This window comes from Barbus barbus, assembly GCF_936440315.1.
Source record: "Barbus barbus genome assembly, chromosome: 46".
Lineage (NCBI taxonomy): Eukaryota > Metazoa > Chordata > Actinopteri > Cypriniformes > Cyprinidae > Barbus > Barbus barbus.
This window is the reverse complement of record NC_136724.1, coordinates 3,782,501-3,795,305: the sequence shown is the minus strand read 5'-3', so window position 1 is coordinate 3,795,305 and position 12,805 is coordinate 3,782,501. Positions and strand designations below refer to the sequence as shown.

The 12,805-nt window shown below is 36.6% G+C and overlaps 1 protein-coding gene across 7 annotated transcripts in view; it reads right to left on the bottom strand.

Moving 5' to 3' along the window:
* Positions 1–9,096: 9,096 nt before the first annotated feature.
* Positions 9,097–12,805, bottom strand: part of LOC306864659 (ATP-dependent 6-phosphofructokinase, platelet type-like) — a 32,677-nt gene continuing 28,968 nt past the window's right edge. For 6 of the 7 annotated variants that reach the window (XM_079408797.1, XM_079408800.1, XM_079408802.1 and 3 more), the window contains 3 exons: positions 11,018–11,117; positions 10,109–10,214; positions 9,357–9,966 (listed from right to left, as the gene is read on the bottom strand). In XM_079408797.1, the coding sequence (XP_079264923.1) occupies positions 9,810–9,966; positions 10,109–10,214; positions 11,018–11,117 (363 nt within the window). In that variant the 3' untranslated portion in view covers positions 9,357–9,809. Of the gene's footprint in view, positions 9,967–10,108; positions 10,215–11,017; positions 11,118–12,805 lie in introns of all 7 variants that reach the window. The other variant, XM_079408799.1, reaches the window with a different exon arrangement.

Sequence of the window (12,805 nt, the reverse complement as noted above, 5' to 3'; positions counted from 1 at the left end):
GTTCTCAGGTCAAATATTTATATGCGATTAAAATGCGATTAATTTCGATTAATTAATTACAAAGCCTCTAATTAATTAGATAAATTTTTTTAATCGAGTCCCGGCCCTAATATATATATATTAGGGCCGGGACTCGATTAAAAAAATTTATCTTTTTTTATTTTATATAATATATATTTTTTATATTATTATATAAAAAATAATAATAGTAACAAAAATAAAATGATTTAATCAAATTATTTTATCATTAAAGAGATAGTTCACCCCCCCCCCCCCCCCCCAAAAAATACTTTTTGATACTTTCTCATTTAACACAAAGATAGCTTTAAATAATCTTTTGTGGGTATTTTAACAGTCAAATTTATTTTGCGATTTAATTCGATTAATTAATCGAAACATCACATAATTAATTAGATTACAAATTTTAATAGACTGACAGCCCTAATATATAAATAAATAGTGTTGCTATTTATAATATTTTTGTTTTATTTACTTATAATTAAATACTCATCCTTGAGTTAACTTAAGTAGATTTGTTTCTGTGTTTTGTTTAATTTTAAACACTGAGTATAAGTAGCAAAAAAGGGATGCTTGGTTGAAACTGAGGGGGGGGGGGAAGCCTGTTTGAATAATTTCTAATCAAATCAACTGACTGAAATTCTGATTATCACTGAAAAGCTTATGTGCTATATCACCTAGCCCTCTTTATGTCATTTACCTCTAATCAGATTATATTGTATAAGTGTGATTTGCAGTAATGGACATGTTTGGGCTTTTATCACTGTGAATTCAGTGACTAGTTAGTATGACTGAAGGCAGACGCGGGTGGGTCTCCAGGGACAGTGTCCGTGGGGCACATCAATTATTGTCAGTCAGTTATCAGCCTTTCTCCCAGTATGCGGAGGTCTCAGCGGAGCAGGAGCGCACAGTCTCCGCAGCTCCTCAGCATTTAACCTGGGCTTCCACACTCTTGGCTCTTTCATCAAAAGCATCCTGCCTATTTTGTTTCCCAGCACTGCTAAGAGTTATTGCTCATGACAACAACTGCAGTTCTCTCTTTTATCTAGCTCTCTCTCTCCCTCTCCACTTGCTGGGATTGTATTACCCTGTGATATTCTAGCACTCTCTATTAAATATGCATGAACCCCAGAGATGAAATTAATTTTGGGAATGCTCACTTTTGAATGTTCAAATATGCCTTCATCTGCCTTTGTATCAAACCTTGAATGTGTAATTTCATTTAGGATAGAGGCAGCAGATTAAAGCAGCACCATTTGGCCAGTGATCAATGCAATGCTGAAAAAGAATTGCAACAAAAAAATATCAATATCTGGGGGTAATTTGGATGAAAAGTGAGGTTCAGTTGAAAAGTCTTAAAATATTCGAATGACTGGAGTAAATTAAAGTACAAACGTTCACCAAAAAACGAAAATTATGTTATTTAGTCGCCCTCATCTCATTGCTCATTTAAATCTGCATACATTCAAATGTTGGTGCATTAAGATGGCACAGTTTCAACAAGGTGGTGATAGATCTGGGGTATCTGGTACCATAATGTCAACAGCAGGTCCTCCAGTTCATGTACATTGTGGGGTTGTGGTGATAGTAGCTCGAACCTGCTTTTCGAATGGTTCATGTCAGGTTAATTTGGAGGCCAAGGCATTAACAGAAATTCACCATCATGTTCCCCGAACTGCTCCTTGAAAATTTTGGCATTGTGGCATGGTGCATTCTGTTGGCAATGGCCATCATCGGCAAGGAACACAGTTGCCATGAATGGGTGCACTTGGTCCGCAGCAATGTTCAGATACCTGACAGCTGTCAGGGATTGTGCTTTTGGATAATGGGGCCTATAAGGTGTCCCAAGAAAACATCATCCATAGCATAACACCGCCATCGCTGGCCTGTGTTCACGCACCAGTGCATTCAGGTGTCATAGCCCTTGTTGATAATCTGTGTATCCATGGTCGGCTGTAGACATGATACACCAGTAATCTTGATTTGTTCACTTTCTTCCAATCACCCATGCTCTAATCTTGATGATCTTGGACCATTTCATGCATTGTTGGCGATGGCGTGCAGTTAGCATGGGTACCCGGAAAAATCGAATAAAATATAAACATTAGATGATAAAACTTTAACAAAATTTGCTGCTTTGTTGCTATGGCAACTAACTAAAATAAATAAGTACTAAAACTAAAAATGGAAGCAAATAGAAATATATAACATAGTAATAAATATGGCAAAAGTGCATTATGACAGAATTACTAAAATTTAAACTAGAATTAATGTCAGAAAAAAGTAAAGTAAAGCTAATTTAAAATATTAATAACAGGTTTTATGATACCTTAGTATTTTTGGGTAACACTTTAGTATAGGGACCAACTCTCACTATTAACTAGTTGCTTATTAGCATATTGGCAGTTTATTTGTACTTATAAAGCACATATTCTGTATGACCATATTCTACATCCCTAATCCTCCTACCCAATACCTAAACTTAATAAATACCTTACTAACTATTAATAAGCAGCAAATTAGGAGTTGCTTGAGGCAAACGTCATAGTTAATGTTTTGTTAAACTTTTTGTTATTTTTAGAGCTTGTCCACATTCATGGCTGTTCACTTCCACTGTATTAAAAGAGCAGCTTGAACATTTGTCAAAATATCTCCTATTGTGTTCCGCTGAGAAACAAAGTGACACTGGTTTGGGAAAACATAAGGGTGAGTAAATGATGACAGAACTTGCATTTCTGGGCAAACCAACCCTTAGATCATCCCTGCATTCTGTCACAACCCTGTTGTTGTTGTTGTTGTTGTTGTTGTCGTCGTACATTCCAGCTGTGAAGCTTCCCGTAAATCCCACACTCTCCAGAGTTGAGACCCAGCATATAAACAAAGTGTGCGATTGGTTCCACACACACTTTCCCTCTAACTACATCTGCATAATTACATTCTGCAGCAGGGAAGTCTCTCTGGAGCCATATTGTTTGGAGACCAGTCAAATCCCCTCTCAGGCAGATAACCCAAAGGCTAACCACAGCTGATTCCAGAAAGGCGTTTTTTTTTTTGCCTTTTCCCCTCAGAGTTATAATTGGAAATCCAGTTTACCATCTTTTTATCGATGGCAAGACTATGAGCCTAACTGCTACCTTGATTGGGGTGGGTCAATAACAGTTAGGGGTTGGATGTGGCAGGTCGCTCGTAGGCGACCCCTTGGTTCTTATCAAGTAAAGTGGTTTTTGATTAGTGTTAATGGGGATTGGTAATGGCCTTTGGCTGTTACATGGACGGTCATGCTTCAAGTCAGGGCGCACAGTGGGAGTTGTTTGTTGTTTTGCGAATGCACACGCATAATTGCTTTTCTCAAGGGCACATAAGCCATGCGTCGCTCTTCTATATCGTGTGTGCGCCGAGAAACTCATAAATCCATTCGCAGTCTTTTGCAGCCAAGTTATTCGAGTAATGCTTTAATGTTTTGCGCTCACATGCACCTGGGTGGTACAAACAAAGCCGGTTAAACTGCATGTGCTTTCTTTCCGCCCGCCACACTGAATGCATATCGAGCTTCGCCCTTGCATGCTAATGCATGCGTAATATTATTCTTATGAACTGCCAGGGACTTCATATGTTAGCCAGCACTCTGTCAAATTAATGTCAGTTCCATTAATGGTGCTGTCCATTTTCTTGCTCTCTCCCTTTCGCTGCTCACAGTTTCTCTCCCTTGCGCGGTCGCAGTGGGCCGTCGCCGCCGCTCTGCACAGATAAAAGACAGAGAGAAGAGAATTAACGTCCTGGGTCATTTATCAAGAACGGGACCCAAAAGTGCGGATGAAACTCTGCCGATGAAAATCTGTCCTGAGAAATGTCACTGAGATATTAGGTTTAATATATCAAATCATGGGTCTTCCCAACAGTGCTGAGCCAACACCAGTTCGCCGTCTCACGCTGCGCGTAAACACCGTGGCACGCCATAGGCTTCATCATCTACAGGAAATGGTCAGCGTGCGAGAAACGACAAAGGTGTCATGATTGATGTCTGGTTTTGCATGCTATCATTTGTCCTAAAATAAAATTTGAGAATCTAAGCAAACTATCAGCTCACTATCTGCCACATGAGGGATGAGCTCTTTTTTAATTCTGCGTCTCTGTAGTTGTGATCGATGTTTGGTTTTAGAAACCAATGTGGCGAACAGCAGCTGTGATTGTTGAGAAGACAATGCTAGTTTTGATGAATGCTGCACACCTGCATTCTGCACAACCTCACAATTCATGCTGGATTTGAAATCTAAATTGATCAACAAGATGTGAGAGAGTTGAGGCTGGAATATGCTACATGATTTATTTTTTCTCACAATTTTGCATGGATTACAGTCTGGAATAGTTTGACGATAGATGTTGAAAGTCAGAGCCAGTTTGCAAAGGCTCCCAATTTATTTGTATTTATTTATTTGTTTAAGCTTCAGACTATAGCTATGTTTCCGTCACCCTGTTCCGTCATGCCAAATTTCAAAAGTGGTACAGAATGCACTCTAAAAAGCTCATGTCTGTCTATATTAGACAAATAATTACGTTTACATCTACCCCTACATTATAAATTATTATTATTAAATTATTAATAATATTTATAATAAATTATTGCAAAAAATATTTTTTCAGTGTGGAAATCACACTATTGGGGGTAAATCTAAATAATGTGTACAAATTTACATACATTTATGTTTTGCATTTGTAAGTCACTTTGGATAACTTTGGATTACCATCTAATAAATGTTATAGTATAACCATTTTCCAACATGCTTTTAGGGTAACTCTTAACTATTTTACATGTTGATTGGTGGCTAATTTGTATGATGCCATTCATATGTTTTCACAGGATCTCCTTACTCACCACTGATGGTTAGGGTTGGTCTTGCTTATTTTTATTACATTTCTTTACAAATATGATATGTTTTTATATGAATCAAAATGTATGCATTCATGCAAAATTGCCACTTTGTAAAATAGTTTTCTTTAGTTCTGTCATGACAACTCTCGGAGGGATTGGCATGATAATGTACATGACAATGTTAATGTATTTGGTCTTGGCTGAATAGATCTGCTACGCTGCTGCTGCGGCAGAGCAAGTACAGAGACTGTTACAGCCAATATATCCACAACATGGTGCTGTGAGCATGTAGGAAATACTGTTGCTGCACATATAACACATATAAATAACCCTCATATAGCAGATCTATACAGGTGGAGCTGGGGAAGGTGGAGGGTTTCTGAAGTGCGCTGCCAAACTGCTACAGCAAACCAAGGCCAGGTATTTGACTATTGAGCAGTGAGCTCATTGGCTACTGATACAGGAGAAAACCAATCAGCTGAGCCATATGCTAATGATGTCATTAGGTCAGATTGAGTTGGACCTATCGGACTGCGCCAATTTAGAGTTTCATGCCAGAACTCCGTATTTATATATATTTTTAATTACAAATCAACCGTTTGGAAGTGCCTGTATTTAAAGATATATCCATAAAGGAGGAGGGCCAGGAGGGCATGGGTTCATGTTGGGAGTTTATGAATTTATGATTGTTAAGTGCCCTGTTCGGAGTTCAAAAACAAATTACAGCTATTATTCCAAATTAGAAAACCATTTATGCAATTAGTTATGCAATTACCTTTTAAAGAAATCTTGCTTCTGTCATCTTCCTGTTAATCTTGCTTAGAAAAATAGCAAAACGTTTATTTTTGACCAATAAAAATGATGCCATGGCACATAAAAATCTAAACTGCTGGGCCAGCAATAAATAAATAAAAGAAAATCTTTAAGTTGAGCCCAGTTGATGAATATGAAAAGCATTGTTCCGTTTCTTCTCTGTTTAAGCAAGTGCTGGAGAGCAGATCAGTAATAAGGCTCTTGATACCATCTCCAATAACAGACGAGAAAGCAGTGAAGCGTGTGGCCCTTAATCAATGAAACATCCAGCGTCAGATACTGTACAGCGCACAGTACAGTAGAGATTTGTTCAATCTGCCTGCGAGAAAGCTTCAAAAAGTCCCACATTCATCATTCACGTTTTATCGAGCTGCAAAAGCTGGAACATTACGCCAGTTTATTTCTTCATGGATTTATTCATTCATAAATATTCATCCTCCACATATGTCACGCACACACACACACATGATTTATCTGAAAGAGAAATATTGCTTTTCTAATATTACACACCGAGATTTATTGTCTCTCATTACCATTGTTATCGCAGTAGCTTTCAAGTAATCTATTTTTACCACTATGGGCGTTCACTATTTACTGCACAGGAATATGATTCGGGATCATACGTCTTTCTCCAGAAATCTATACAAGTGTGGAATCAAAGGCAGAAATCTGCAGCACAAAGCATTCTGGGACCCCACCGTGCCTGAATTAAGCGTCTCTTTAATGGTAATGCTCTATTTTCCAGGGCATTAGAATGATCCAGGCCTGGAGTTTAATTGGAGAGCTGGGTTTCAGAGGAGTGATGTATGAAATGAAGTTCAAGTCAGGCAAGTCCACGTGTCTGGGCTTGATACGGAGCCTCAAACGAGCCGTCCATCCGCTGGGCTCAATCAGTCCGATGAGATCAGATTCTGATTTAAGATTGAAGGAAATAACAAGGGAGAAATGAAATGGTAATTACTATTGATTACCTATGTGCATATGACCCCACAGGCCTTGCTTTGCATACTTAAATCAACTTAAATAATTGGATTTGCTAATTTTTGTATGTGTAAACCAGAGTGTGTGTGCGGCCATGAAATGCATCCAAGAATAAAAATAAATAAATAAAGTAAATGATGCAGCCCTGACCCTTGTGATGCATTAGTTTAAGCGTGAACTGGTTTTATTTGTGAAGTTTGCTGCATTGGTCCTTGCTCTGCACTTGATTTAGCTTCAGCAAACAGGAGTTTGTGACTCTGAATTGTCTGGGGAATCATTTATTATGTGATACTTATTTACAAACAATACTGCATATATTTATGCTATGAGTACACAGGCGTATAATGAAAATCAGGAGGCAAGAAGCAGTTGTGTGTGTGTGTGTGTGTGACAGAAGCATGGCTGGCCATGCTGCAGAACACGTGCTCACAGCTTTAGTGTGATGATGCACTGCTACCCCCTACTGGATCAGCAGCCAATCACATCACTGTAGCACTTACTACTATAAGCAATCTCGAATTATTCTACTGATTTTATAATACATTTAGCTAAATCTGAGTTTTGCATATAAATGGTTTTGTTAAAAAAAGCGTCTGCTGAATGACTAAATCTAAAATGTTCTGCTTTGTGTGATAGTTCAGTCAGTTATTCCATTTAGTATTAGATATATGGATCACGCAGACGTTTCTTTTGCAAACAGAATGAAGGACACATTACTTTACATGTCTGTAGTAAATGGATTTAAATGTACATGTTTCAAACTTTTGTTACAAAATGTAGATTATGCCTGGCATTACTTGGTACATAAAACATAAGATATGTTATAAAGTTGGTCGATTATGCAGTAGATATTTTATGTCACCAATTATGTCTTCAGATTTATTTTTTTTCTTTTATCACAGTATCAACAGTAGTTGCGGTCCGTGAGTTTTTTTTTATTTTTTTATTCAACGAGGCTTATATGTTACGTCAATATGTATAAAACCAATATAAATAAATTTAGTAAGCTATATTTGCTGCTAATTGATTCAGGTTAAGATTTTGAAATGTTAGTAATCATATAAATTCAGTATCATCAGAAACACAGATGTGACATGAATGCATTACTGCCATTACAACTGCATACATAATATTATGAGCTAATAGTTTAAAAATAAATACTGAATACAGAAAAAAAAAAAAATTAAAAAATAAAACTAGGTGGTGGTCAATTTCATTATACTGATTCAAAACAGCCGATTCATTCATGGCTGCATCTGAAATCACAGCTATCCCAGCTAAAAATCGTGTATTGTGTCTCGGGCTTAATAGTAAGAGAATGAAAACCGTGTATGGAAAGAGCAGTATGTCCAGATTCACAGTATTTCCAATACATAAAGTACCTGGATTGCTTACTACTGTTTGGTGAGTTGTGAAGTGTGTATCTGAAGAACACTTTTCTCACGCTTTGTTGACGATCTGGCGAGCAGAATGGTCTGTGACAGTAATGGAGAAGCTAAAGCCAATGGTTTTGTCCATTATACAGCACTTAAAGCTGCTGAGAGGCAGTTAGGAAGATAGTGTGCTGCTAAATGACCGTCTAGTGTCTATATATGCCACAAGGCCACATGAGGAAAACACACAAAGCAAAATGCCAATCCAGAGTACAGCTCTTCACAGCCCATGATATATGAGGAGCTATTTTCTGTGTTCAGTGTGTCTGCAGTGCAAATGATGAAGAACAGCCAGAGCATGGGTTATAGTTTAGTATCAAATTCCTCGCTTGATACCAGTAATGAATGGCTATATTGTCAATACCCAGCCATTTAAGGTCACTTTCTTCCAGAGTGTGGAACAAAAAAGAAAAAAAAAGGAAAGAGAACCCCAGCAAGAGAAACCCAGACATGTCACTTCCTGTCAGAAAAGAACAAGACCAGGCCGACCCCAGACAAACAAACGCTTATTCCATCCCTGGCGTGAAGAAAATAATAATAAAATAATCTGATGCAAACCCCAACCCCTTAAAAATAATAATGATAAAACAACATAATTGTATTTGTGTGTGCAGCAATTTAAATTTATTCACTTATCTTTCTAATATTCCTTAGTCTTCTTTGTTCAAAAATAGTTTTTTTAAAGTGATTCAGCAGGTTCAGAGTGAGTGTGTGTATTATTTTGAATATTTTGTATTTGAAAATTATTTATTGCATAATTTATTATTATTCCAAATTATTAAATCATAACTTGAAGGTTATTTATTAAAAAAAATATATATATATATTAGTATTAATATTATTATTTTGTATTTACCTGAATGATGAATATATAATAATTATATTTTACAGCTGATGGGACATATTTCACAGAAAATTGCATACGTACATCATTCACAAAAATTCTAAATTTGCAATATTGAAATAAAAACTAATGGTATTAATAAATTACTTTATTATAGTTTATAATCATTTTATTATTATTTCACTTTTGCCACAAGCACTTGTTGATTTCTCGTCTTGCTGTCAGCCTCCATCCATCCATCCATCCATCCATCCATCCATCCATCCATCAATCAATCAGGTTTGTACCACAATATTGGCATTTTCAAATACCATGGTATTTATATATTGCAATATTCATTACATGGTACTTCAAATAATACGAGTGCCATGGCATGTTCATAATCAGACAGCAGACAGACTTCCACACGTGATTGTGGTCTTTATTGGTCAGGCAAATGTTAACACTTGATGATGCAATACATTCAAACATCAAACAGTGCTCTAGTGATGTGGATGTCACCGCATACGGCGCTTCACACCGGAAAGTGGATTTTTTACTTCTTTCCGAGAACTTCAGAGAGAGAGAGAGAAATGTGCTTTGAAGCGGAACACGATTGCACAGAGACGGGGTGAGAGCGGGGCGACAGGAGCGAAGGACATAAAACAGCAAAATGAAACGCCACTGTTTCTCACACTCTCCTACGATTAACAGTGAATTCTGTAAAATAACAAAGGGTGACATTTTTCAAACAAAGTGCTGACAGAACAATGTGCTGCGGCCCAGAGAACTAAAGTGTCAAGGACAGCGCTTGCAGGACTGGCGTCCCGTCTAAAGCGTGACCTTTGAACAGCGCCGCTGTTTGATGCTTTTAAATGGCAGCCATGGCCTCAGACTCTTTGGGTCGGTTGAGGACCACGTGTTCCAGCTGTCCAGAGTCTGACACGTCATAGCTGGTCTTGTACTTGGCCAAGATCTTCATGAGTGGACGCAACTTCAGCCACCACTGTTCCTTAGGGATTCTGTGACTGAACACACAGGAGAGAAGTTCCGATATCATTACAGATATTAAATATTTGATCCTGTTTTTAGAATATATATATATATATATATATATATATATATATATATATATATATATATATATATAGAACTGTGGTGTGTACTTACAGAAAGTCCGTCTCGTTCTTGAGCTGAACCACAGGCTGGAAGACCATTGCACGCCGCCGCATACCCAGCAAACAGGCCGAGTCTTCTGTGTTAGCAAACACTCTCCCTACAAAACACACACAGATTCAACACACAAACACAAAACTGCCAATAAAAACAAAACTAAGCTATTTATATAGCTTAGTATATTAATAGTATTTCTAGTCTATTATAGTAATTATATATGTTATATGGGAATATTTACAATAGTGAACTGGATAAAATAAATGAATAATAATAAAATAAACAAAACCACAATGAAAATTATAAAAAAAATATATAGGACTAAAAGTATATAGAATAGTGAAGTGGCTAAAATAAAATAAAATAAAAAGTGGAAATCCACAGAATATATAAAAAAATCTAAATTATATTTATATAGCCTAGTATATTAATAGTTAATATTACAGTAATTAATAAATACTGTATAGGAATATTGACAATAGAAAACTGGCCTAAATAAAATATAGTGGAAATCCACAGATTAAAAAAAAATAAAAAAATAAATATATATATATATATATACTGATGTCACCGAATCAAACTGATTAAAATACAAATGTTTACCTTCATCTTTATTCATCCACAGGCACAGCACAAGTAATAAAAACACACACACACACACAAACACACACATAATACTGAGCTGAAACAATGCAGCGACTCTACAATAATATTTCAAAATCAAGTAAATCAAGGTCAAGGATTATGTTGAGTACTGCGGTGTATGTGTGCAGTCATGATTATGCTTTAACAATATGACGATTAGTGAACAACAGCGCAGGTCAGTCAGAAGGTTGAGTCCTAATGAGAGCTTTAGTGGAGTTTGTTTCATGACCACATGAAGCGCAGGACTGTTGTCTTTCAAACCTTTTCTGTAGCTTTCATTCAGCTTCTTGGTGATCCACTGCATGGCCTTGGCAGCGATTTTGGTCCCAAAGTTACGGTCAAATGGAGAAGGAGCACCACCCTAGTGAAAGATAAATATATGGATATAATTAATCCTTTAATATTTATTTATGTCTTTATCTGTTATTTTATTACTTAATATTATTTAGGTATAATATTTCTATAATGATAATATTATAATATACGTTGTATAGTTTTATATTACTTATTTAATTTGTTAGAGATGCACCGATCGACCGGCCAGGGACCGGAATTAGCCGTTTTTTTGCATGGTCTGCCAATTCAGAGCCGGACCGTTCTGATGTCACACTTACGCTGTACACATGCGTAGACATGAAGTTTGCAATTTGTAATGTGTGTAGGGCCAAACTTAGTGTTGTCAAAAGTACCAACCAGTCACCAGTTACTGCTAACATTGCCAATCAGTCGTATCTGTTGCGCGTGTGAACACTGTGGCTAATCAGCGGTGTTTAAGAATCTGCTCAACAGCGCTCAAATGTTAGCGGGAAATTTACATTTTTCAAATTGCAGTACTGACTGGTACCGAAGCCGGTACTTTTGACAACACTAGAGTAAACCGTGGGGGAAACACCACAGGGGCAAGTGAGAGAGAATTTGACTTGCCTGACCGGACAAGGAGCCTGATTAAAACATCAATAACAAAAAATAACTAGGCAAGCACTGAAACATTTTGCACGTGGCTGATACTGATTTTATTGCATTCAGTGTAAACAGAGACTGATTAATGTATTTATGTTGTGCCAGATAGGGCTCGTGCAGTTTTTTTTATATAAAATCATATATTATATAAAAAAATATATAATATATGATTTTGGCTAAGCTACATTACACGACCAAGACGACCACGATTGCAATGTGACACAGATTTTATACAATAGTGGCTAAATAAACAAGAAGTTAAAATTAAGAGCTTACATTTTAGACACAATATTGACTGTTTTTGGTCAAATTTGCTGACAAAAATGAAAGTTCCAATCAAAGCCACTGCAGAACTGTTGTGTCTGTTAATTAATGAATCCATGTTTTTGAACTAATCGAGTGAGTCAATGATTCAGTGGCCCATTCACAAAGACAGTCACTCGCCTCGTTTCTGAATGAATCAGCCGTTTGAACGAATCGGTTGAATGAATGACTAAACGACACACTCATTAAAACAGTCATTTGCCGCCACCTGCTGGTGGTAAAGGGTGTGGAATATATATATATATATCGTCTGCGATAATATCATAATTGTTGCTTTAAAGATGTGCAATTTGACGTTATCGAGTATATTGCAAAAACCAAAAACACCTAGAGAGTGCACGCATACATTACATGATATTAGACTAGTGCATATGCAATTTAGTGTGTGTGCGTTCTTTCACTACATGCTTCAGTCTATTAAAATGCATTAAAAATTATCACACATATCAAGATATGGGGGCAGAGAATGCATATTGACAGTTTTAATTTTACATTTAAAGTATATTTTATTTTTTTAAATAATTTCAAATAACAGTATTCAACATTTTATGTCTAAAATATCAAAACGTTATTTATGCATTTGTAACTGCAGGTTAAAGCATCCCATATCTCCCCGAGCTGCATTAACCAGTGTGTTAATATATCTAAATGCCATTTTACATGCAGCTTCTGTGTTTCCTCTGCATTGCAAAGATGAATTTTGTTGATACTGAATTAATTTGCCTGGTAACTCAGTCAGTTATTATTCTGACTGCTTAAATGTAA